The sequence below is a fragment of the Chlorocebus sabaeus genome, chromosome 5 (genome assembly GCF_047675955.1).
Source record: "Chlorocebus sabaeus isolate Y175 chromosome 5, mChlSab1.0.hap1, whole genome shotgun sequence".
NCBI classification, from domain to species: Eukaryota; Metazoa; Chordata; class Mammalia; order Primates; family Cercopithecidae; genus Chlorocebus; species Chlorocebus sabaeus.
Window position 1 is genome coordinate 27,641,690 of NC_132908.1, and position 20,725 is coordinate 27,662,414.

The 20,725-nt window shown below is 55.3% G+C and overlaps 1 protein-coding gene and 1 pseudogene across 1 annotated transcript; one reads left to right on the forward strand and one right to left on the reverse strand.

The window, feature by feature from the left end:
* Positions 1-1,288: 1,288 nt before the first annotated feature.
* On the forward strand, positions 1,289-13,664 carry FBRS (fibrosin). Its single transcript, XM_007990137.3, is given in 19 exon segments — positions 1,289-2,848; positions 3,134-3,313; positions 4,041-4,076; positions 4,165-4,194; positions 5,270-5,318; positions 5,410-5,710; positions 7,071-7,254; positions 7,256-7,373; positions 7,572-7,777; positions 7,892-7,936; positions 8,158-8,253; positions 8,490-8,558; positions 9,363-9,392; positions 9,770-9,841; positions 10,171-10,288; positions 10,393-10,473; positions 11,415-11,498; positions 11,630-11,837; positions 11,927-13,664. Coding segments are annotated over 19 exon segments (2,943 nt in total). The 5' UTR covers positions 1,289-2,392; the 3' UTR covers positions 12,507-13,664.
* A 4,486-nt stretch (positions 13,665-18,150) lies between these two features.
* On the reverse strand, positions 18,151-18,250 carry LOC119621229 (U6 spliceosomal RNA; annotated as a pseudogene).
* Between the last annotated feature and the right edge of the window lie 2,475 nt (positions 18,251-20,725).

The following is a 20,725-nucleotide window of genomic DNA, read 5'->3' on the forward strand; positions in this document are numbered from 1 at the left end:
GGTGACTCACGCCTGTAATCCCAGCACTTTGGGAGGCTGAGGCAGGTGGATCACAAGAGGCTAGGAGTTCGAGACCAGCCTGGCCAACATGGTGAAACCCCCGTCTCCACTAAAAATATAAAAATTAGTTGGGCGTCTTAGTGCATACCTGTAATCCCAGCTACTCAGGAGGCTGAGCCAGGAGAATCACTTGAACCCGAGAGGTGGAGGATGCAATGATCTGAGATTGCACCACTGCACTCCAGCTTGGGGGACACAGCCAGACTGTCCCCCCCAAAAAACAAAAACAAAACAAAAAGAGCTAAGGGTAATGGGCCATAATGAAGCACTCACGACGACTGTCATAGGTGCTTGACCTGCACATGTCCCTGCGACAGGGAATTAGTCATTTTATGGATGAGAAAGCAAGGCAGGCATGTCAGCGCGCTGTCCACTTTCAAAACGGTAACCTGGGCAACCGGAGGCCAGAAATGGCTTCCTCTGTCTTTTTTTTTAAGCCAGTCACATTGAGCAGTGGGGTGCATCTTTCATAGGTGAGAGGCATCACAGGGCAGTGGCTGAACACAGACGTGGCTAGGAGACTACCAGCCCGTTTGTGCGCGCTTTCCTCTGTCCCAGTAAAGTGGGCTGACAGCATCTCCCTCGTGGAATTATTACCAAACGCAGTCACTACCGCGGAGAAGCGCTCATGCAAGTGCAAGGTGTTTTCGAATTGCTAGAGATCGGGAACCGCTGCCAGCAGCCTCGCCTGGAAGGGACACGGCTGCCTGTCAGTGCGGCCGGGGCAGGCACAGCACGCGGCCGCTCGAGCCACCCCGCGCCGCGGAACAACCCGCCCGCCGCCAGCCGGGCGGCGGCGCCGCCACGCGCGTGCGCAAGACGCCAGGCTGTCTGCGGGCCGCGCCGAGCGGCGGAAAGGCGGCGATGACTTAACTGGCTGTGGAACAGAATCTCTCGCATCCGCGCGCCCCCCAGCGGCCAACCGCCCCCAACGCCTCAGGCCCCGCGTCTCCGCCCCTCGCCTCGACGCCATCAGGAGACTGGCCAATAAACTAACAGCAGGAAGAGGCGGGGCCCTGCGGGAACCTCCCCAAACACCTACTTCTAACCAGTCGAGTCACAAGACTGGGGGATGGGCGGAGCCAATCTGACGTAACCCAATCCAAGATTTGAGGGCGGTTACATGCACCCACTCCCTCGGGTTTGGCTCCGCCCCTCGCCTTGTCGTAGCCCTCTCAACCTATCAGCGACTGCGCCCGTGGGGCGGGGGGGTGAGGGGAAGGGGGCGGAGAGTGGGAGGAGGCCAAGAGAGGAAGGAGGCGTAGGCTGAGTAGGAAGAGGGAGGAGGGGCAGGGAAGTCCCGGCGGAGAAGCGCCCCAAGACTCCAAAGGAGACAACAGGAGTTTGCGCTGGAGGTCCCCCGCTGCCCATCGGCCGTTCCGGATTCCTTAAGGCCCAAGTCGGACAGAGACGGAGGAAAGGAGGAAGAGACTTTTATGTCGGCGGACAGAGGAGCTGTACCCGTCACCGTTGCCTCACATCCGGGGCCTTGGAGGGCTGGCCCCGCGGCCTCGCCCCGCCTCGCGCCTTTCATGGCGACCGGAGGCGGAGGCTGGAGGAGCTGGGCCCGGAGGAGGCCCCTTTAAATCTCCTTAAAGGGGTGGCCACTGAACTCGGCGCACTCCAACGCCAGCCTTAAAGGGGAAGCCGCCGAATAGACGCTGACAAATTGAGAACTGTGCCGTTGGGAGAACTGGGGCGAGTGGGGTTTTTATTTACCTCGTCCTTCCCCACACGCAAGAAGTCTTTTAAATTCAACTTAAAGGGGAAGTGGCCGCTTGTGGAGGACTAGAAACTAACTCTGAGCCCTTAAAGGGACGGCCTGGTGTTTGAAGGACCCTGGCCTCCTTAAAGGGGTGGTCTCTTTGAGCCGGAGGACTTGAGACACTTTTAAAGGGGAGGTCTGCGTTTCGGGCGAGCTTTCGGCCCCTTTTAAAGGGGTGGCCCTTCCTCTTCCTCGGGGAGACTTGCCTCGACCCCTGGCAGGGGGCGGCCACCGCACTAGACCGCCGGACACTGTCGGGTCGTCTTAAAGGGCCCAGGGGCTGGACAACTTGAGGCCTCGCCTTAAAGGGACGGCCGCCCCGTTTTCGCCGTCGCGGCCCCGCCGAGCCCGCAGGGGGGGCCCTCGGGCTTGTCGCCCCGGGGGCGGCGCCGGCTTCCCGGGCCGTGGCCTTGGGGCAAGCTTGGGGCCAGCAGATCCGGCTTTAAAGGGGAAGCCGTGGCCCTCTCGTCCCTGTGTAGCCGCCAGCGCCGCGCCTGCGACCCCGGGCCTGCGGACAGGCCGCTTCGGGCCCCGCCGCCTCCGGATGCGGCGCTGAGGGCGGTCGCCATGGAGACGGCAGCGGCCGCGGCCCCGGGCCCGGGCTGGGCAGCGGAGGGGGAGCGGCGGCGGCGGCGCTGCTCGCGCCGAGACCGAGACCGGGAGCAGCGGCGCCGCCGAGGTCCAGGCGGCGACGCGCCCCGGGCCCTGTTGGCCGCCCCGCGCGGCTCCTCGTCCTCGTCGTCGCCTCCGCCGCCTGCCAGGCCTTGGTCGTCAGCTTCGTCTGGAGAGCGGCCCGGGGGACCGAGACGCCGGCGGCCCCGTCCGAGACCTCGACCCCCGCGACCCCGAGCTCGGAAGCGGCCTGCCGGCTCGGGCAGCCGCGGGGAGGAGGAGGAGGAGGAGGAGGAGGGGGGCGCAGACGACGGGGAAGCCGAGGAGGAGCCTGAGGAGGAGGAAGAGGAGGAGGAGGACTTGATCGATGGCTTCGCCATCGCCAGCTTCGCCACCCTCGAGGCCTTGCAGGTGGGGCCTAATGGGGCTGGGGGGCTTTGGGGGTTTCCGAGGGGCAGCAAGGAGGGTGCAGTGCCCCGAGTGGGTGGAGTTGAGGGGGGAATGCTGGCACCCCAAACCAGAGCAACCGGCTCCTCTGGCCAGGCCTCTGCCCCGCCCTGGGGTGGGAGGAGGTAGAGCTTGTCTCTGGGGACCCGGTTTCCCGGCCTGAGGGGTACTTAGGCAGCTTGGTCACCCCTAGAGGGGTCGGGAGCTTGCCCTTTTCCATCCACCTCAGCCCCACATCCTTCTCCACAGAAGGATGCATCTCTTCAGCCCCCAGAGCGACTGGAACATCGGCTGAAGCATTCTGGGAAGCGGAAGAGGGGGGGCTCCAGTGGGGCCACCGGGGAGCCAGGGGACAGCTCTGATCGGGAGCCTGGCCGGCCCCCTGGGGATCGGGCCAGAAAATGGCCCAATAAGCGGAGAAGAAAAGAGGTGAGCTTGTCCTTTAAAACTCTTTAGGCAGAATGTATTTCCCACAGCCCCGTTTTTCGTCGGCAACGCCACTGTCCCTTGTAAACAGTGACCCCAGTCTCTAAGGGCAAAGAGGCAAGCAGGGAAAATTTGAGCCCTCACTCTCATCTGGGTCTGACGAAGGCCTTTCTACAGTTAGGTGCGCCTACTTTTGCGTGGTTCTGTGTCTACTTCAAACGTTTTGATAATTCAGAGAGGCATCAAAGGAACTTAGCTGGGTCATAAGGTCCCTGCCCTTCCTCGAGGTAGTGGCAGTCCAGCAGGAAAGAAATAGGAAGCAAACACCTAGACCTAAACTTGAGAAGCTACAGAAAGCAAAGATGGGGAGAGATGCTACAGAAACCCACATGAGGAAGCCGCTTGTGCTGCCTGGGGGATGGGAGGAGAGTTGTGGTTGGGGAAAGCCCCCTAGGATGTCTTAGTCAGGTCCTGAAGTATAGTCAGAAGTTTGCTAAGAAAAGAGACGGGGAAAAGTTGTTTTGGGCAAGAGCACGAAGACGTGAGGACCCGGCGTTATTTAGGAAATGGCGAAAGTTCTGGGACCCGGGTGGGCAGTGGCGGGAGAAGCAGCTGGAAGGAGAGGCTGAGAGTAGATCCTGGAGGCCCGTGAGCGCCCTGCTGGGAGCTGCGACTTTCCCAGCCGCCTCAGCAGCCGCCTCCCTCACCTCTGGACTCTGGTCTTCCTCAGGCGTCCTCCCGTCACTCTCTGGAAGCTGGATACATAGTAAGTGCTATCCACCTGTCCTGGCCCCTCCCCACTCCACCCTGGGCCTCTTCCCTCTCGTGACACCTCTGTCTTTCCTTCTCCCCAGTGTGACGCGGAAAGTGATCTGGACGAGAGGGTGAGTGGGGCTAGAGCTTGGGTGGGCAGTGTCACTGCTTGTAAAAGAGACTGCAGCATAAAGGCCTTCTACGTGCAGCAGACAGCCTTCCCTTGAGTGGGAAACATGGCTTAGGTTGAGTCAGGATTAGGTTTTTGGGAGGAAGGGGGGTGGATTGGGAGGGTAAATGGCGTCATTTTTTCTTTTGGTGACTAGGGCTAGCTGACCAAGGAATGGAGGGTCCATGCTTTAGCATACTATTCTTTCCAAAGCCCTCGAGCTACTTCTGGTTCTCCACGGAAACCCAGAGTGGCTGTGGCACTGAGATGGGCCTTCTGCTGGTCATCAGCCTCTTCTTAGAATGAAGATCTCGATTCAAGTCTGAGCAGAAACCATTGTAGTCAGTGTAGGGACTCAGCTTATGAAGGTGTATTTGAGTTTATCCTTAGGGGTGATTTGTTTGTTGTGAGATAATATGTCCTAGAAATTAATGCTGTACCCATTGGGCCCATGTAAGTAACTCAATTTGCATTCCCTGATGTGTGTCTTGTTTTCGTTTCAAAAATTGATTGGATAGGACTGTGGTGAACCAGTGGGTTCTTGTCCATTTGCTTCATCCATCTCTGTCTAGTTTAGGTTGACTGTTGCTACAAGAACAGGGGGCCCATTCTTGAGAGAATCTGCAAGCCTGAGTTTTAATGAGGAATCTCTGGATTCTTAAATATCTACAGTTGGTTTAAAACTTTTACTAAAAGTTTTAAGTGGACCAAATGTATCTGTAAGCCAGGGAGGCCTGTGGGCCAGCAGCTAGTGACCTCTGACGTTTTGGTTTGGTTTGCCTGCTTCTCTGCTGCTTCAACGCTGTCTCCATTTAGTCCTCCTGGCCTATCGGATTCTTGGGCTCAGCTGCTCCACTCTGCTCTTTCTCCAAGCTCAGCCCTGCTAGAGCCCAGTCTTTGATGGATCTCAGCTAAACTGAAGGAACAGACTTGCTACTACCGCCAGTTCCTAGCAGCCTCCAGAGGCTATTTGGCCTTCCTGGATGGAGGCCTGGCCTGCCCACAACCTAACCCTATCCCTTGCCCTTCTTCCCCAGGTCTCCGATGATGACCTCGACCCATCCTTTACTGTCTCAACCAGCAAAGGTTGGTCCCAAGGTCTGGCGCCTGGAGGCACGGGAGGGAAGTGGGGTGAGCATGAGCCTCAACTGAGCATGTCTGCCATCCTGCCCCACAGCCTCGGGCCCCCACGGCGCCTTCAATGGGAACTGTGAAGCAAAACTCTCCGTGGTCCCTAAAGTGTCGGGCCTGGAGCGGAGCCAAGAACAGCCCCCGGGGCCCGACCCGCTGCTAGTGCCTTTCCCCCCAAAGGAACCACCGCCTCCACCGGTCCCTCGGCCTCCTGTCTCACCCCCTGCACCCCTGCCGGCCACCCCCAGTCTGCCACCCCCACCCCAGCCCCAGCTGCAGCTTCGGGTCTCGCCCTTCGGCCTCCGCACTTCTCCCTATGGCAGCAGCCTGGACCTCAGCACTGGCAGGTGAGTGGCCTGGGGGATTGATGCCATCTGGAAGGGCCTGGTCAATTTGGTGCCAACCCTTGCTTTCTGTGGCAAGGACACAGGATGGTACCTGTGGGGTATGACTTGAAAAAGGATTCTGAGGCTGAAAACTTTGAGAAAAACAAATAGAAAGAGATGAACGCAGGACTTACTTGAGTCCGTTACACATTCCCCTGCAGGGGAATCCAGGCTGTGCTGTTTCCCAGTTGTATTTGCTGGTGAGAAGGCTTTTTCAGGCAGGCAAGTCTGCTCGGAATAGTGTTCTTTGGAACATGCTTTGGGAAATGCTGACATGATGGTTAAGAGCGCTGGCTTTGGTGTCAAACCCAGATTCAAATTCTTGCTCTGACGCTTCCTAGCTGTGTGATTTTTGACAAGTCACTTAACCCCTCTGAGCCTCGATTTCCTCTTTCTGTCAAATGGAATAATCATACTATTTTCATCTTAAAGCTGTTGTGAGGATTAACTACGAGTGAATGCAGTGTTTCCCAAAGTGTGTACATTCAGTGTCAGTGACATATGGGATGATTTCAGGTTTTATGTGAGTAAACTTTAAAAAATAGTCATGAGTTAGCTTTTGTGAGTTTTAGAAAGCTAAGTATCATGCCTCAGCCCCTTGATTTCATACGTGTTTAGGGGGAGGCTAAGTAAAAAAAAAAAAAAAAAGAAGTTGAGTTGAGTTCTTAAAAGAAGCCAGTGATGCAGTTGAGATGGTTACTCTGCTGGGCAGCAGTGGGGAAGGTGGCGTGGAGTGTTGGAGACTTGGATTAGCTTTTAAAGCAGGTGCTCGCCACAGGGTAAGAACTATTGACACTTATTATCGATGCTCTATTATTTTTGTCACCGTCATTGTCATCGTTGTTGTTATTGAGAAAACTAAGGCTCAGAGAGGAGCAGTGACTTGCTCAAGGTCACCCCAGGCATTCATGGCAAGATGGGCCTAGAATTCAGGTCTCCTGACTCCCAGGCCAGGCCAGTGTGGTGCTGCTTCCACTGTTGTAGGGTGGGGGACCCCAGGTGGCTTGTTCTAATTAAGCGTCAACATGAATGATCTGTTCTGTGCCGTGGTTGAGTCAGAAAGGGAAAGTCATCTGGGCAGAGATGGCAGAGGCAGCTGTGTGGATGCAGAGATCTAGACAGGGAGAAGTGGGGGTTGCTGGGTGTGGGAGGCACCTCAGTCTGAGAATGGATTCCCTGGGGGAGGGGGGGTCCTGGGGCCAGGTTCTGCCACCTCCCGTGTTGGAGAACCAGGGTCACAGTATCACCCAGGCTTCTGACCCCCGCCCGTCAGAGCTGGCACCTCCCAACCCCTCACTCATCTCCCCACTTCTCTCCCCAGCTCTTCACGGCCGCCCCCCAAGGCCCCGGCCCCTCCCGTGGCTCAGCCTCCCCCCTCATCATCCTCTTCGTCCTCCTCCTCCTCATCTGCCTCCTCCTCGTCCGCGCAGCTCACCCACCGGCCCCCAACGCCCTCACTGCCCCTGCCTCTGTCTACCCACAGCTTTCCCCCTCCCGGGCTGCGGCCCCCCCCCACCACCCCACCACCCCTCCTTGTTCTCCCCTGGCCCCACCCTGCCCCCACCCCCACCCCTGCTGCAGGTGCCAGGGCACCCTGGGGCCTCAGCCGCTAACGCCCTTTCTGGTGAGTTTGGGGTCCTGGCCGGGGGGTGGGGGGCCATGGCCCCGGGCTCGGGCCTAGTTGGCTTTGGGGCACCTCGGCCTCAGCAGACAGCAGGGCTTGAGGAGGGAGTGGCTTGAGGCCAGAGGGAAGGCAGTCACCTGGGCCCAAGGAGGCTGATGTGGCGACAGCATTAAAGCCTTCTCCCGTCCCCTCCCACAGAGCAGGACCTGATCGGCCAGGACCTGAACTCTCGCTACCTGAATGCCCAGGGTGGCCCTGAGGTGGTGGGGGCAGGGGGCTCGGCCCGGCCCCTGGCCTTCCAGTTCCACCAGCACAACCACCAGCACCAGCACACCCACCAGCACACCCACCAGCACTTCACCCCTTATCCCCCGGGCCTGCTGCCACCCCACGGCCCCCACATGGTGAGCTCCTCATTGGGCCGGTGATGAGGCTCGGAGGCCTCAGGGGAGGGCATGGCTTCCGGGGGAAGGCCCGGGTCCCTGGCTGGCAGCTTACTCTTCCCTTCTCTCCCCTAGTTTGAGAAATACCCAGGAAAGATGGAAGGCCTTTTCCGACATAATGTGAGTGTGCGTGTGTGTGTGTGGGGTGTGTGGTGTGGGCGTGGATGCATCCATGCGTGTGACCCTGACTGCTGGGGTCCAGTCTTCAGTACAAAAGCAAGAGCCTTGAGCCTGGGAGAGCTCCCTGGGGGGCTTTACGGTGGAGACCCGTGGACTGACGGGCAGGCTGGACTTGGGCTGCGCCTCCACCCCCACCTGGACTAGTCCCCTTCTCTCCACAGCCGTACACGGCCTTCCCTCCCGCAGTGCCCGGGCTGCCTCCGGGCCTCCCGCCGGCCGTCTCCTTTGGCTCCCTGCAGGGGGCCTTCCAGCCCAAGGTGAGCTCCCAATCCAGACACCACCACTGCCTCCCATCTTGACATACCCAGACACGCCGTGTCCGAGCACCCTCCTCGCATTCCCCAAAGCCGTGCCCATCCTCCTGCCCTGCCCTGCTGCACCCAGGTTTCTCCAAAGCCATGATCCCTCCCTGCCCCGTGTCCCAGCTTGGTTCTGGACCCCTTTGTGCTCGGTGCCAGCTCTCCTCTCTGATCCCTCAACTCCCCTTTCCCAGAGCACGAACCCTGAGCTGCCACCACGACTGGGGCCGGTGCCGAGCGGGCTCTCCCAGAAGGGGACACAGGTGAGGGGGCCAGGGCAGGTCCTGGGGGAACTGGAAGGTGTGTTGCGGGGAGAACAGAACTGACTTGAGAGTGAACTACTGATTCCTCCCTTGAATTCACAATCAGGGGTGTTCCTGGGTGTCTAATAAAGGGAATTTCTGTAAATAACTGGCTTTCCCAGGCATGAGGAATGAGAGTTTTATGAGCTTATTCCAGGAATAAGATGATTAGGACAGTGGTTTTTGTAGTGGTTTTCAAACTTTTTAATAAAGTCACAAAACACTTTTTTTCCAAATGACATCATACTAGGAAGCCCTGTTCGGAAACAAAAGATAAGCTGCCCCTTGGTGAAGTGAGGAGAGCCAGAGCCTCCCTCCCTCCCCTTAGCACTTGCAGCAGCGTAGACCCCAGGGCTGCAGGAGCATTGTGAAACGCACAGGACCAGTTTCCTACAGGAAAGACTAGGCCAGAGGTTTTCCAACTTCCTTCAAAGGCATTTTTCTTAAAGAAATCTTAAACAGACCGCTATACTCTAAAGTTGGTAATAGGATAGCTTCTCTGAGAAACCTGTCCTGACTGCCCCTCACCACCCGCGGCCTCCCAGCAGGGCACCTCCCTGGGGCTTGGTTCAGAAACCTTGTGCTGGAGGAGAGATGCCTAGAGTGGGAGAGATGGGGAAAGGAGTTTGGGCCTGAGCAGGAAGGGTTTGAGGGAGTCCCAGTGTTTCAGGCATGTGGGGAGTGAGTGAATGCTGTGGAGATGTGAGGCACCTGGCCCAGGACTCGGGTCTGAGTCACCTCCCATCTCTCCTTTGCCATCCCCAGATCCCCGACCATTTCCGGCAACCTTTGAGGGTGAGTTGTGTGAGGACCTCAGGCTGCATGAGGCTGGGGGCCGGTGTTAGGGTGTTTGGTTAAGGGGGGTCTTGCTTGGGAATAAGTGAGAAGCCCAGAACATGGAGGCAGCCGGATGTGGAACAGCAGAGAGTGAGGGCTTTCAAGTCGCAGACCTAGGCTCAGATGGAACTGGCCATGGGACCTTGGGCAAGGCAGTTGATCTCTCTGAGCCTCAGTTTCCTAGGCTGTAAAATGAACCTAGTCATCCCTTGGTTGTAGGAACGATGAGTAGGGATGTTTTGTGGCGAGGCTGGGCCCAGAGCTAGGCCTGGAGTGGATGATGAGTGAACGTTCTTTCCTTCCCTTTCCCTTTGGTCATCCTTCTGGGGCGGCAGAAACCAGGGAAGTGGTGTGCCATGCACGTGCGTGTGGCTTACATGATCCTGAGACACCAGGAGAAAATGAAGGTACTGGGGCCGGAGGGCTGGGGAGAGTGGGTCTCAGAGTCAGGGGAGGACTAAGCTCTGGGCATTGGCCCTCAACAGAGCTCAGTAGAATCTTGGCCAGAAACATCTTCTTCTGTCCCCCATCACTGCTGAACAGTTCCATGGCTGGCACCTTAGTTCTCTGGCTCATTAGCAGGCTGCTCAGAGAAGGCTCCAAGAGAGGCAGAAGATAGGCATCCAAGCCCCATCTGGGTGCCAGCCAGCCTTTGGAGGGGAACCACGCGTGGGAGAGCAAGAGGGGGACCAGACCGGCTCCTCATGTACTGCCCCTCTCCCTGTGTCGCACACAGGGTGACTCCCACAAGCTTGACTTTCGGAACGACCTCCTGCCCTGCCTTCCGGGGCCCTATGGGGCCCTGCCCCCTGGGCAGGAGCTCTCCCACCCGGCCTCCCTCTTCACTGCGACTGGTGAGTCTGGCCAGCCCCCTTGGGCCTGAGGTTCCCTGTCTGTAGCCCAAGGCCCAGCTTGTGCCCACTCAACCTCATCAGAATCTCCCACCTCTCTGCCCCAGGTGCCGTCCACGCTGCAGCCAACCCTTTCACGGCAGCTCCCGGGGCCCACGGACCCTTCCTGAGCCCCAGCACCCACATTGGTAAGAGCCAAGGGCGTGTTGGGCAACCTAGGCTTTGTCCCTGACTTCCAGGAGATGGAAATCAGACCCAGCAGGCAGGTGGAATGTGGGATAGACCTGGTTCCACTAGCTTAGTGACCTTGGGCAGGTTACTCTACCCCCTCTGAGCCTTGATTTCCTCATCTGTAAAATGAGTAGGGAAGAGCAGGGCGACTTCAATCTCTGCCAGCTGGAGCCCTGTCTCCCAGTAGCCAGTGGCAGGGGCAGTACACCACCTGGGAGGGGAAGGTGGGGAGGCCGTGCCGGCCCAGGGGAGAACATGGCCACTGACTCCTAGGATCTTGGCGGGCTTCTTGGGGAGGTTTCACCTGGGTTTGGGTAGACAAGGAGGAGTTGAGCCTGGTGGCTTAAAGAAGGCTGTTCCTGGCTGGGGACATGGTGACATTCTAGTGGCGGGATAGGTTAGTTGTTCTGTCTGGCTGTGTGACGCATGCATGAAGTTAGGGTCAGGTTGGGAAGGGCCCTGCATGTCAGGTTGGGGGGAAGCCAAAAAGGTCTTCAGGCGAGTGGCCTGCTGCAGAGCGGAGATCTGCTGCGATGGGTCCAGGCGGCTGGTGTTGGGGAGTCGGGGAGAAGAGCATGACTTCATGTCAAGGAAGCCCTGGGTTGGTACCGCTCCCTAGCTAGATGACCCCAGGCAAGTCATTTCACCTCTCTGAGCCTGTTTCATCATCTTCAAGTGGGCATGATCCTAACCACCTCTTGGGCTTTTTGTGAAGTTAACCGACAGGGTGCTTGTCAAAGCTCAATACTTTCCTGGCCCGAGGAAGTGCTCAGCACACGGCTGCTGAAAGCAGGCAGCTGAGGACTCCAGGCACCGGTCCTGTCTCTGCCCAGCCAGGTCTGGTGCCTGCTCAGCACTGGCTGCCCAGTGCTCTGACCACCCCCCTTTCCTCCCACAGATCCCTTTGGGCGTCCCACAAGCTTCGCCTCCTTGGCTGCCCTCTCCAACGGGGCCTTTGGAGGCCTGGGCAGCCCCACATTCAGTGAGTGTGGGTGCGGTGGGGTTGGGGGACTGCGGCCGCGGGGTGACAGCTCAGACCGGGGTCTGGGAGGAGGCCTGAATGGGGCCTCCCACTGCTGGCCCCTGTCACTCTCTGCTTCACCCTCTGCCCAGACTCCGGCGCCGTCTTTGCCCAGAAAGAAAGCCCAGGGGCCCCACCAGCTTTCGCCTCCCCGCCGGACCCATGGGGCCGCCTGCACCGCAGTCCTCTGGCCTTTCCTGCCTGGGTCCGGCCCCCTGAGGCCGCCCGGACTCCAGGCTCAGACAAGGAGCGGCCTGTGGAGCGGAGGGAGCCCTCCATTACCAAGGAGGAGAAGGACAGGTGTGCCTCCCGCCCACCCTGCCCCTGCCCCACTCTCAGCCTCTGCTGCCCCTGGAGAACTTCATTCTCTCCCCACGCCTGCCCTCCAGGGACCTCCCCTTCTCACGGCCCCAGCTCCGAGTTTCTCCTGCTACTCCCAAGGCGCGGGCTGGCGAGGAGGGGCCTCGGCCAACCAAGGAATCCGTGCGGGTAAAGGAAGAGCGGAAGGAGGAGGCTGCTGCTGCCGCCGCCGCCGCCGCCGCTGCCGCCGCCGCCGCCGCCGCCGCAGCAGCCACTGGGCCCCAGGGCCTTCACCTGCTGTTTGAGAGGCCCCGGCCGCCCCCATTTCTGGGCCCTAGCCCACCAGATCGCTGTGCTGGCTTCCTGGAGCCAACCTGGTTGGCAGCACCCCCACGCCTGGCAAGGCCACCCCGCTTCTATGAGGCGGGTGAGGAGCTAACTGGACCTGGGGCCGTGGCCGCTGCCCGCCTCTACGGTCTGGAACCTGCTCACCCCTTGCTCTACAGCCGCTTGGCTCCTCCACCGCCACCTGCTGCGGCCCCAGGCACCCCTCACCTTCTCAGCAAGACCCCACCAGGAGCCCTTTTGGGGGCACCACCTCCGCTTGTGCCCGCCCCCCGGCCCAGTTCCCCACCTAGGGGCCCCGGCCCAGCTCGGGCTGACAGGTGAGGGGAGGGGAGGGGTCGGGGCGAAGCTCCATCTCCCGTTCCTTTAACCAGGTCCTAGGGCTGAGGTTTTAAGCCAGGGCTGGAGGGCAAAGGTCATAACCTCACCAGCCACCTCTGAGGTCATGGAACCTGGGAACAGAAGCCTCAACCCCCACGAGACCAAGCATCACATGGAGTGTAGGGTCACTGGGAGAGCAGAGGTCAGCCTCTAGAGAGGGAGAGGGGTGTGTGCATGGGAGTGTGGCTCATCTCGGGGGCCATGGGGCCTCCTGAGGTGCACCTTTGCCCCTCTAAGGGCCTCTAGGCCCTGGGCCTGTCTCCCCGAGGGCTCACTAAGCCAGAGGCCAAAGTGCCCCCTCCCCTTCACCTACCACCCAAGTCCTCATGCCCTCCGAGGGCTGGAGGAGGAGGGGCTTAAGGAAGGGGGGTTCCATGTACATATTTATCACCCCTTTCACATAGCCCCAAGACCTTTTGTACATTTTTACAGGGGTGCCCCTCCCAACAGTCCCCTTCCTGGTTAATTAAATCCTCAGACTGGTGCTGTGTTCCTAGCCTCTGGCCTCTCTGTGGGGAAGGGAGATTGCAGGGGGAAGAGCCGGGAAGGGACAGTCAGGCTTCTCCCTGGGAAGGTGGGGCCAGCAGGAGATGACCAACAGGGGGCGGGACCTGGGGACCTGGGCTGGAGGGAAGGGCAGAAGCTTCCTGCTTGGCTGACAGCCCTGATTCCCCCAACATGTTCCCATTCACTCTGCCCCCACGCTCAAAGGCTCAGCCTCTAAATCTGACTCCACCACTTCTTAATGGCTCAGTCCCCCTTACCCCATTTCCAAGTGCCCCCAGGACTCCTGGGCCCTGCTTCCCTGAACCCTGTTCTCCAAAACCCTGCCCCAGGCTAAGGGTGGCCAGAGAAGGTCACCATGTACCACACACCAAAGAAGGGGGTCGGCCCAGGGGTGGGCGACACAGGCAGCTTCTTCGGCAGCCTCACGGCAGCAACCCCAGCCTTCCCAAAGCAGCAGGCGCCTCCAGGCTGGGGCCCAACCTAGAAGGCAGGGGTCAATCTAACAAAACCCTAACGTTGACTTTTTTCCCCGGTGGGGCTTATTCTGTAACATGACTTGCGGATATTTATATAAAAATGAGTGTTACAATGAGACCCCTGGCTCCTCTTTGAGTGTGTGTGGGGTGGGTTGAACCGGGGTGGGGTGTGTGGGTCCTGGGGTAAGGAGGGGATTAGGACAGTACTGTGCATATCCTGCCAAGGTTTTCTCCCTCCCATCCGCCTGGGTGAGTTGGTCTGCCACTTCTGGAGGGATGGGTTCGAGGGTTGGGCACTGAAGTTTTTCACATTATTTTTCTATAACCAGGAATACATAGTATGTAGGACTCAAGCAACCCAGCAAGAGACACTGAGCAAAACATTAAATTTCTCTTTCACCTGCCAACCTTCCCAAGCCCCATCCCCTTCCCCCAGGTAACCACTGTCAATCATTCTGTGTGTATTCTTCAGGTCCTATGTGTTTCCCCGCACATGTCTGCACAGGCAGAGTATGTTAAAAAAGATCTATAATTTAAAATTTTTCTGTTTTTTGTGAAGTAATACATAGTCATATAAAACCATTCAAACACACAAGTACAGAGCACAGAGGGAAAGTGCCCCCATCATCCCACCTCTTGCCACCTCTTGAGGATAACTACTGTTTTGTTTTGTTTTGTTTTGTTTTTTGTTTTTTTGAGACAGAGTTTCATTCTTGTTGCCCAGGCTGGAGTGCAATGGTGTGATCTTGGCTCACTGCAACCTCTGCCTCCTGGGTTCAAGCGATTCTCCTACCTTAGCCTCCCAAGTAGCTGGGATTATAGGCATGTGCCACCATGCCCGGCTAATTTTGTATTTTTTTTTTTTTAGTAGAAGTGGGATTTCTCCATGTTGGTCAGGCTGGTCTTGAACTCCCAACCTCAGGTGATCTGCCCGCCTCAGCCTCACAAAGTGCTGGGATTACAGGCGTGAGCCACCACACCTGGCAACCACTGTTAATTGTCAGGAAAATTCCTCCAGTTATTTTTCTAGCTATTACAGGCCACTGCAACAAAGTGAGGCACATGAATTTTTTTATTTCCTGGTGCATGTAAACGTTATGGTTCTGACTGGGCGTGGTGGCTCACGCCTGTAATCTCAGCACTTTGGGAGGCTAAGGTGAATGTGGTTAGGAGATCGAGACCATTCTGGCCAACATGGTGAAACCCCATCTCCATCAAAAATACAAAAATTAGCCAAGCGTGGTGGTGTGAGCCTGTAGTCCCAGCTACTCAGGAGGCTGAAGCAGGAGAATCGCTTGAACCCAGGAGGTGGAGGTTGCAGTGAGTTGAGATCGCGCCACTGCACTCCAGCCTGGGTGAGAGTAAGACTCCGTCTCAAAAAAAAAAAAAAGAAAAAAAGTTCGTGTTCCACAATACTGCAGTCTAAGTGAGCAATAGTGTTATGTCTATGAAAACAGGGACATACCTTAATTTTTTAAATGGTAACAATCATCTGAGCTTTTGCAAGTCGTAATCTTTTTGCTGGTGGAGGGTCTTGCCTCATTGGTGATGGCTGCTGACTGGCTGAGGTGGTGGTCGCTGAAAGCTGGGGTGACAGCAGTTTCTTGACAACAAGGAACTTTGCCTCCTTGATTGACTCTTCCTTTCACTTGAACACTTAGAGGCCATTATTGTAGGGTTATTAATTGGCCTAGTTTGAATATTGTCTCTGAGAAGAGGGAGGCCCAAGCAGAGAGAGAGAACAGTCAACACACACTTATTCATTGAGTTCGCCCTCTTACATCGGCACTGTTTGTGGCACCCCGAAGCAATTACAATAGTAACGTCAAAGATCACAGATCATTGTAACAGATACAATAATAGAAAAGTTCAAGATAATGTGAGATTTAACAAAATGTAACACAAACACGAAGTAAGGGCATGTGTAGTGGTTCACACCTGTAATCCCAGAACTTTGGGAGGCTGAGGTAGGTGCATCCCTGAGGTCAGGAGTTCAAGATCAGCCTGGTCAACGTGGTGAAAGCCCACCTCTACTACAAAATACAAAAAGCTGGGCATGGTGGCTGACTCCTGTAATCCCAGCTATTCAGGAGGCTGAGCAGGAGAATCACTTGAATCCAGGAGGTGGAGGTTCAGTGAGCTGAGATCGTGCCACTGCACTCCAGCCTGGCTGACAGGGCGAGACTCTCTCTGTCTTAAAAAAAAAAAAAAAAAAAAAAAAAAGGCCGGGCTCGGTGGCTCAAGCCTGTAATCCCAGCACTTTGGGAGGCCGAGACGGGCGGATCACGAGGTCAAGAGATCGAGACCATCCTGGATAATACGGTGAAACCCCGTCTCTACTAAAAAAAATACAAAAAAAACCTAGCCGGGCAAGGTGGCGGGCGCCTGTAGTCCCAGCTACTTGGGAGGCTGAGGCTGGAGAATGGCGTAAGCCCGGGAGGCGGAGCTTGCAGTGAGCTGAGATCCGGCCACTGCACTCCAACCTGGGCTACAGAGCGAGACTCCGTCTCAAAAAAAAAAAAAAAAAAAAAGTCACTAGTGAGGTGGGCTGCCCCAGCTGGCGCCTACCTGAGCTCCTATAGAATTAACTGCATGGTCTTATTCTAAGTATGCCTGCTTTTTTTCGTTTTTGAAACAGGGTCTCACTCTATCACCCAGGCTAGAGTGTAGTAGTATGATTTCAGCTCACTGCAACCTCCACCTCTGGGCCCAAACAGTCCTCCCGCCTCAGCCTCCTGAGTAGCTGGGACTATAGGCATGCACCACCACGCCCAGCTAATTTTTGTACTTTTTGCAGAAACAGGATTTTGTCATGTTGCCCAGGCTGGTCTCAAACTCCTGGACTCAAGCCATCTACCCCCTGGGCCTCCCAAAGTCCTGGGATTACAGGTGTGATCTACCACACCCAGATTTGTTTTGCTTTTGAGGCAATCTCGTTCTGTTGACCAGGCTGGAGTGCAGTGGTGCAATCACAGATCACTTCAGCCTCCAACTCCTATTCCCAAATGATCCTCCTGCCTCAGCCTCCTGAGTAGCTGGAACTACAAGCCTGTGCCACCACACTTGGCTAGTTTTAAATTTTTATAGAGACAGGGTTCTTGCCTTGTTGCCCAGGCTGGTCTCAAACTCCTGGCCCCAACCAATCCTCCTGCCTCAGCCTCCAAAAGTGCTGGCATTACAGGTGTGAGCCACTGTGCCTGGCCCATAAGTGTACCTGTTGCCTTAGAAAATATGCAGCCAGCATTCCCTGCCACCACCACACATACCCAGGACGTCTAGGGAAGGCTCAAGCCTAGATTGCTCCAACAGAAGTCAGAAACAGGTGACCAGAAGGTGAAAGTTGGCCTGCAGACAAGATTTCCCATGGAAGTCCTTGTTTTCAGCTTCCCTTGAAAAATCCAAAAATCTATGGTCACTAGACCTGCTTACTCCCATGGCTTTCCTTTCTTTCCTTTGAGATAGGGCATATTCTCACCAGATTGCCATTGTTCCCTCCACTCTGTTGTCTTGGAGTACACCACAGTCACTATTCAGGCTACCTCTCTGACCCCTATAGGCATTTGAGAGTGACTCTCAGGATATTTTCTTTCTCTTTTTTTCTTTTTTTCTTTTTTTTTTTTTTGAGACAGTCTTGCTCTGTTGCCCATGCTAGAGTGCAATGATGCAATCTCATGTCCCTGCAACCTCCACCTCCCGGATTCAAGCCATTCTCCTGTCAGCCTCGCAAGTAGCTGGGATTACAGGCATGCACCACCATGCTCGACTAATTTTTTGTATTTTTAGTAGAGATGGGTCACACTAAATGTTGGCCAGCTTGGTCTCGAACTCCTGACCTCAGGTGATCCACCCGCCTCAGCCCCCCAAAATGCTGTGATTACAGGCATGAGCCACCACGTCCTGCACAGTTAAATATTTTCTAGACATGCCTATCCCACCTCTCCTAGATCTCTCCCCAAGCACCTCAGATATCCCAGAAATTAAGTCATCTTCGAGATCTGATGCCCTGCTTCCCCCAGGTTTCCATCTCTGTGTCATCAGCACTCAAGTCAGAAACCTCCCTCTTCCCTCACTTGATATAGTTTCTGAGCTGCCCTTGATTCTTTTAACCACTGTTGACTTCATCCGGCCGGCGATACAGAGGTACACAAAACAAACCCCAGCCATCCTGGAGCTTACACTGGACTATGAAAGAGGATAATTACAGAAGCTAATGACAAAGAATTCCAAGGATTGGGCGTGATGTCTCATGCCTGTAATCTCGGCACTTTGGGAAGCTGAAGTGGGCAGATCACCTGAAGTCAGGAGTTCAAGATCAGCCTGGCCAATATGGTGAAACCCTGTCTCTATTATAATAAAAATACAAAAATTAGCCAGGTGTGGTGTAATCCCTTCTACTCGGGAGGCTGAGGCAGGAGAATCACTTGAAACTGGGAGGTGGAGGTTGCAGTGAGCCAGAATCGGCCATTTCACTCCAACCTGGGCAACAGAGCCAGACTCCGTCTCAAAAGGAAAAAAAATCATTTTTAATTTTTCTGGGTACATAGTAAGTGTATATATTTATGTGTTGCAAGGCATTTTGATACAGACATGCAATGTGTAATCACAAAAATATGGAAAGCTTCATGCATTTGCATGTCATCCTTGCTCAGGGGCCATGCTAACCTCTGTATAATGTTTCAGTATATGTGGCCAGGCGCGGTGGCCCATGCCTGTAATCCTAGCACTTTGGGAGGCCAAGGTGAGTGGATTTCCTGAGAGTGCAGGAGCTCGAGACCAGCCTGGGCAACACAGTGAAACCCCGCAGTCCCTTCTTCACTCAGGCCAAGACAGGCGTATTGCTTGAGCCCAGGAGTTCGAGACCAGTCTGAGCAACATGGTAAAACCCTGTCTCTATGAAAAATACAAAAATTAGGATGTGTCGGCCCGCCCCTGTAGTCCCAGCTACTTGGGAGACTGGGGCAAGAGGATTGCTTGAGCCCAGGAAGCAGGAAGTTGAGGCTACAGTGAGCAATGATGGCACCACTGCCCTCCAGCCTGGGCGACAGAGCAAGACCTTGGAGAGAGAGAGAGAGAGAGAGAGAGAGAGAAAGGAAGATGAAAGTTATACATATACATGTTTGTTATTTAAAAATAGAGATGGGAGCTGAGCACATTGGCTCCTGCCTCTAATCCCAGCACTTCAGTAACTGAGATAGGAGGATCGCTTGAGTTCAGGAGTTCAAGACCCGTCTTTATGTAAAAACAAAACCAGGCCGGGCGCCGTGGCTCAAGCCTGTAATCCCAGCACTTTGGGAGGCCGAGACGGGCGGATCACGAGGTCAGGAGATCGAGACCATCCTGGCGAACACGGTGAAACCCCGTCTCTACTAAAAATACAAAAAACTAGCCGGGCGATGTGGCGGGCGCCTGTAGTCCCAGCTACTCGGGAGTCTTGAGGCAGGAGAATGGCGTAAACCCGGGAGGCGGAGCTTGCAGTGAGCTGAGATCCGGCCACTGCAGTCCAGCCCGGGCTACAGCGCAAGACTCCGTCTCAAAAAAAAAAAAAAAAAAACCAAAAAAAAAAAAAAACCAAACACATGGCCAGATGCTGTGGCTCACGCCTGTAATCTCAGCACTTTGGGAGGCCCAGGCAGGCGGATTACCTGAGATCAGGAATTTAAGACCAGTCTGGTCAACATGACGAAACCCCAACTCTACAAAAATATAAAAATTAGCCGGGCATGGTGGTGCACATCTGTAATCCCAGCTACTTGGGAGGTTGATGCATGAGTCGCTTGAAAACGGGAGGTAGAGGTTGCCGTGAGCTGAGATCGTGCCACTGCACTCCAGCCTGGGCAACAGAGTGAGACTTCGTCTCAAAAACAAAAACAAAAACAAAAACAACACAGATCTCTGTGGATAGACATTTAGGTTGTTTCCAGCATTTGTGTTATGACAAACAGGATTTCTGGGAGTATTTTTATTATTTTATTATTATTGCTGAGATAAAATTCACATATCATAAAACGTACCTTTTAAAGTGTGCCATTTGGTGGTTTTCGTATATTCACGAAGTCGTACAAGCATTGCCATTATCTAATTCTGGAGCCATTTAGAAACACCCATTTTTTTTATGGCCACGTGTGCATGTGTCAGCAGAAGGCGCTCTTGGAGGTGCAGCTGATGGGTTATACAACCATTGCCATTATCTAATCCTGGAGACATTCAGAAACACCCATTTTTTATGGCTGTGTGTGCCTGTGCAAGCAGAAGGCCCCTGTGGAGATGCAGCTGATGGGCTTTGTGGCAATGAGTCCTTCCAACGGAAAGAAAGTGGGGCCCAGAGGCTTGGGATCACCACATTACCTCTACTACACTGAGCAATTTGCAATGACCGCCAGTCCCTCGGGGAAAGTTAGTTCTATCCGGATTTTTGCATATCAGATTTCCTTCAAGCAGGGTAGGCCCCTAAATATTCCAGTTAGAACAGGCTAATGATAGGAGATGTTCCCGTAACATGGGAGTTGTGATATCTCAATTCACAGACCTTGCAGTTGTGTGGTCCTTTTAAAACCTAAGTCAGGCCGGGCGCGGTGGCTCACGCCTGTAATCCCAGCACTTTGGAAGGCTGAGGTGGGTGGATCACGAGGTCAGGAGATTGAGACCATCCTGGCCAAAACGGTGAAACCCCGTCTCTACTAAAAATACAAAAAATTAGCCAGGAGTGGTGGCAGACACCTGTAGTCCCAGCTACTCAGGAGGCTGAGGCAGGAGAATGGCATGAACCCGGGAGGTGGAGCTTGCAGTGAGCACCGAAATCGCACCACTGCGCTCCATCCTAGGCGACAAGAGCTAGACTCCATCTCAAAACAAAAACAAAAACAAAAACAAAAAAACCTAAGTGAGGTGATGTCTTCCTCTGCTTTCAAAACTCCCCAAAAAAGGAAAAAAGTGGCCAGGCGCAATGGCTTACGCCTATAATCCCAACACTTTGGGAGACTGAGAAGAGCAGATCACAAGGCCAGGAGTTCCAGACCAGCCTGGCCAATATGGTGAAACCCCATCTCTACTAAAAAAAAAAAAATACAAAAATTAGCTGGGTATGGTGGTGTGTGCCTGTAGTCCCAGCTACTCTGGAGGCTGAGGCAGAAGAACCACTTGAACCCAGGAGGTGAAAGTTGCAGTGAGTAAAGATGGCGC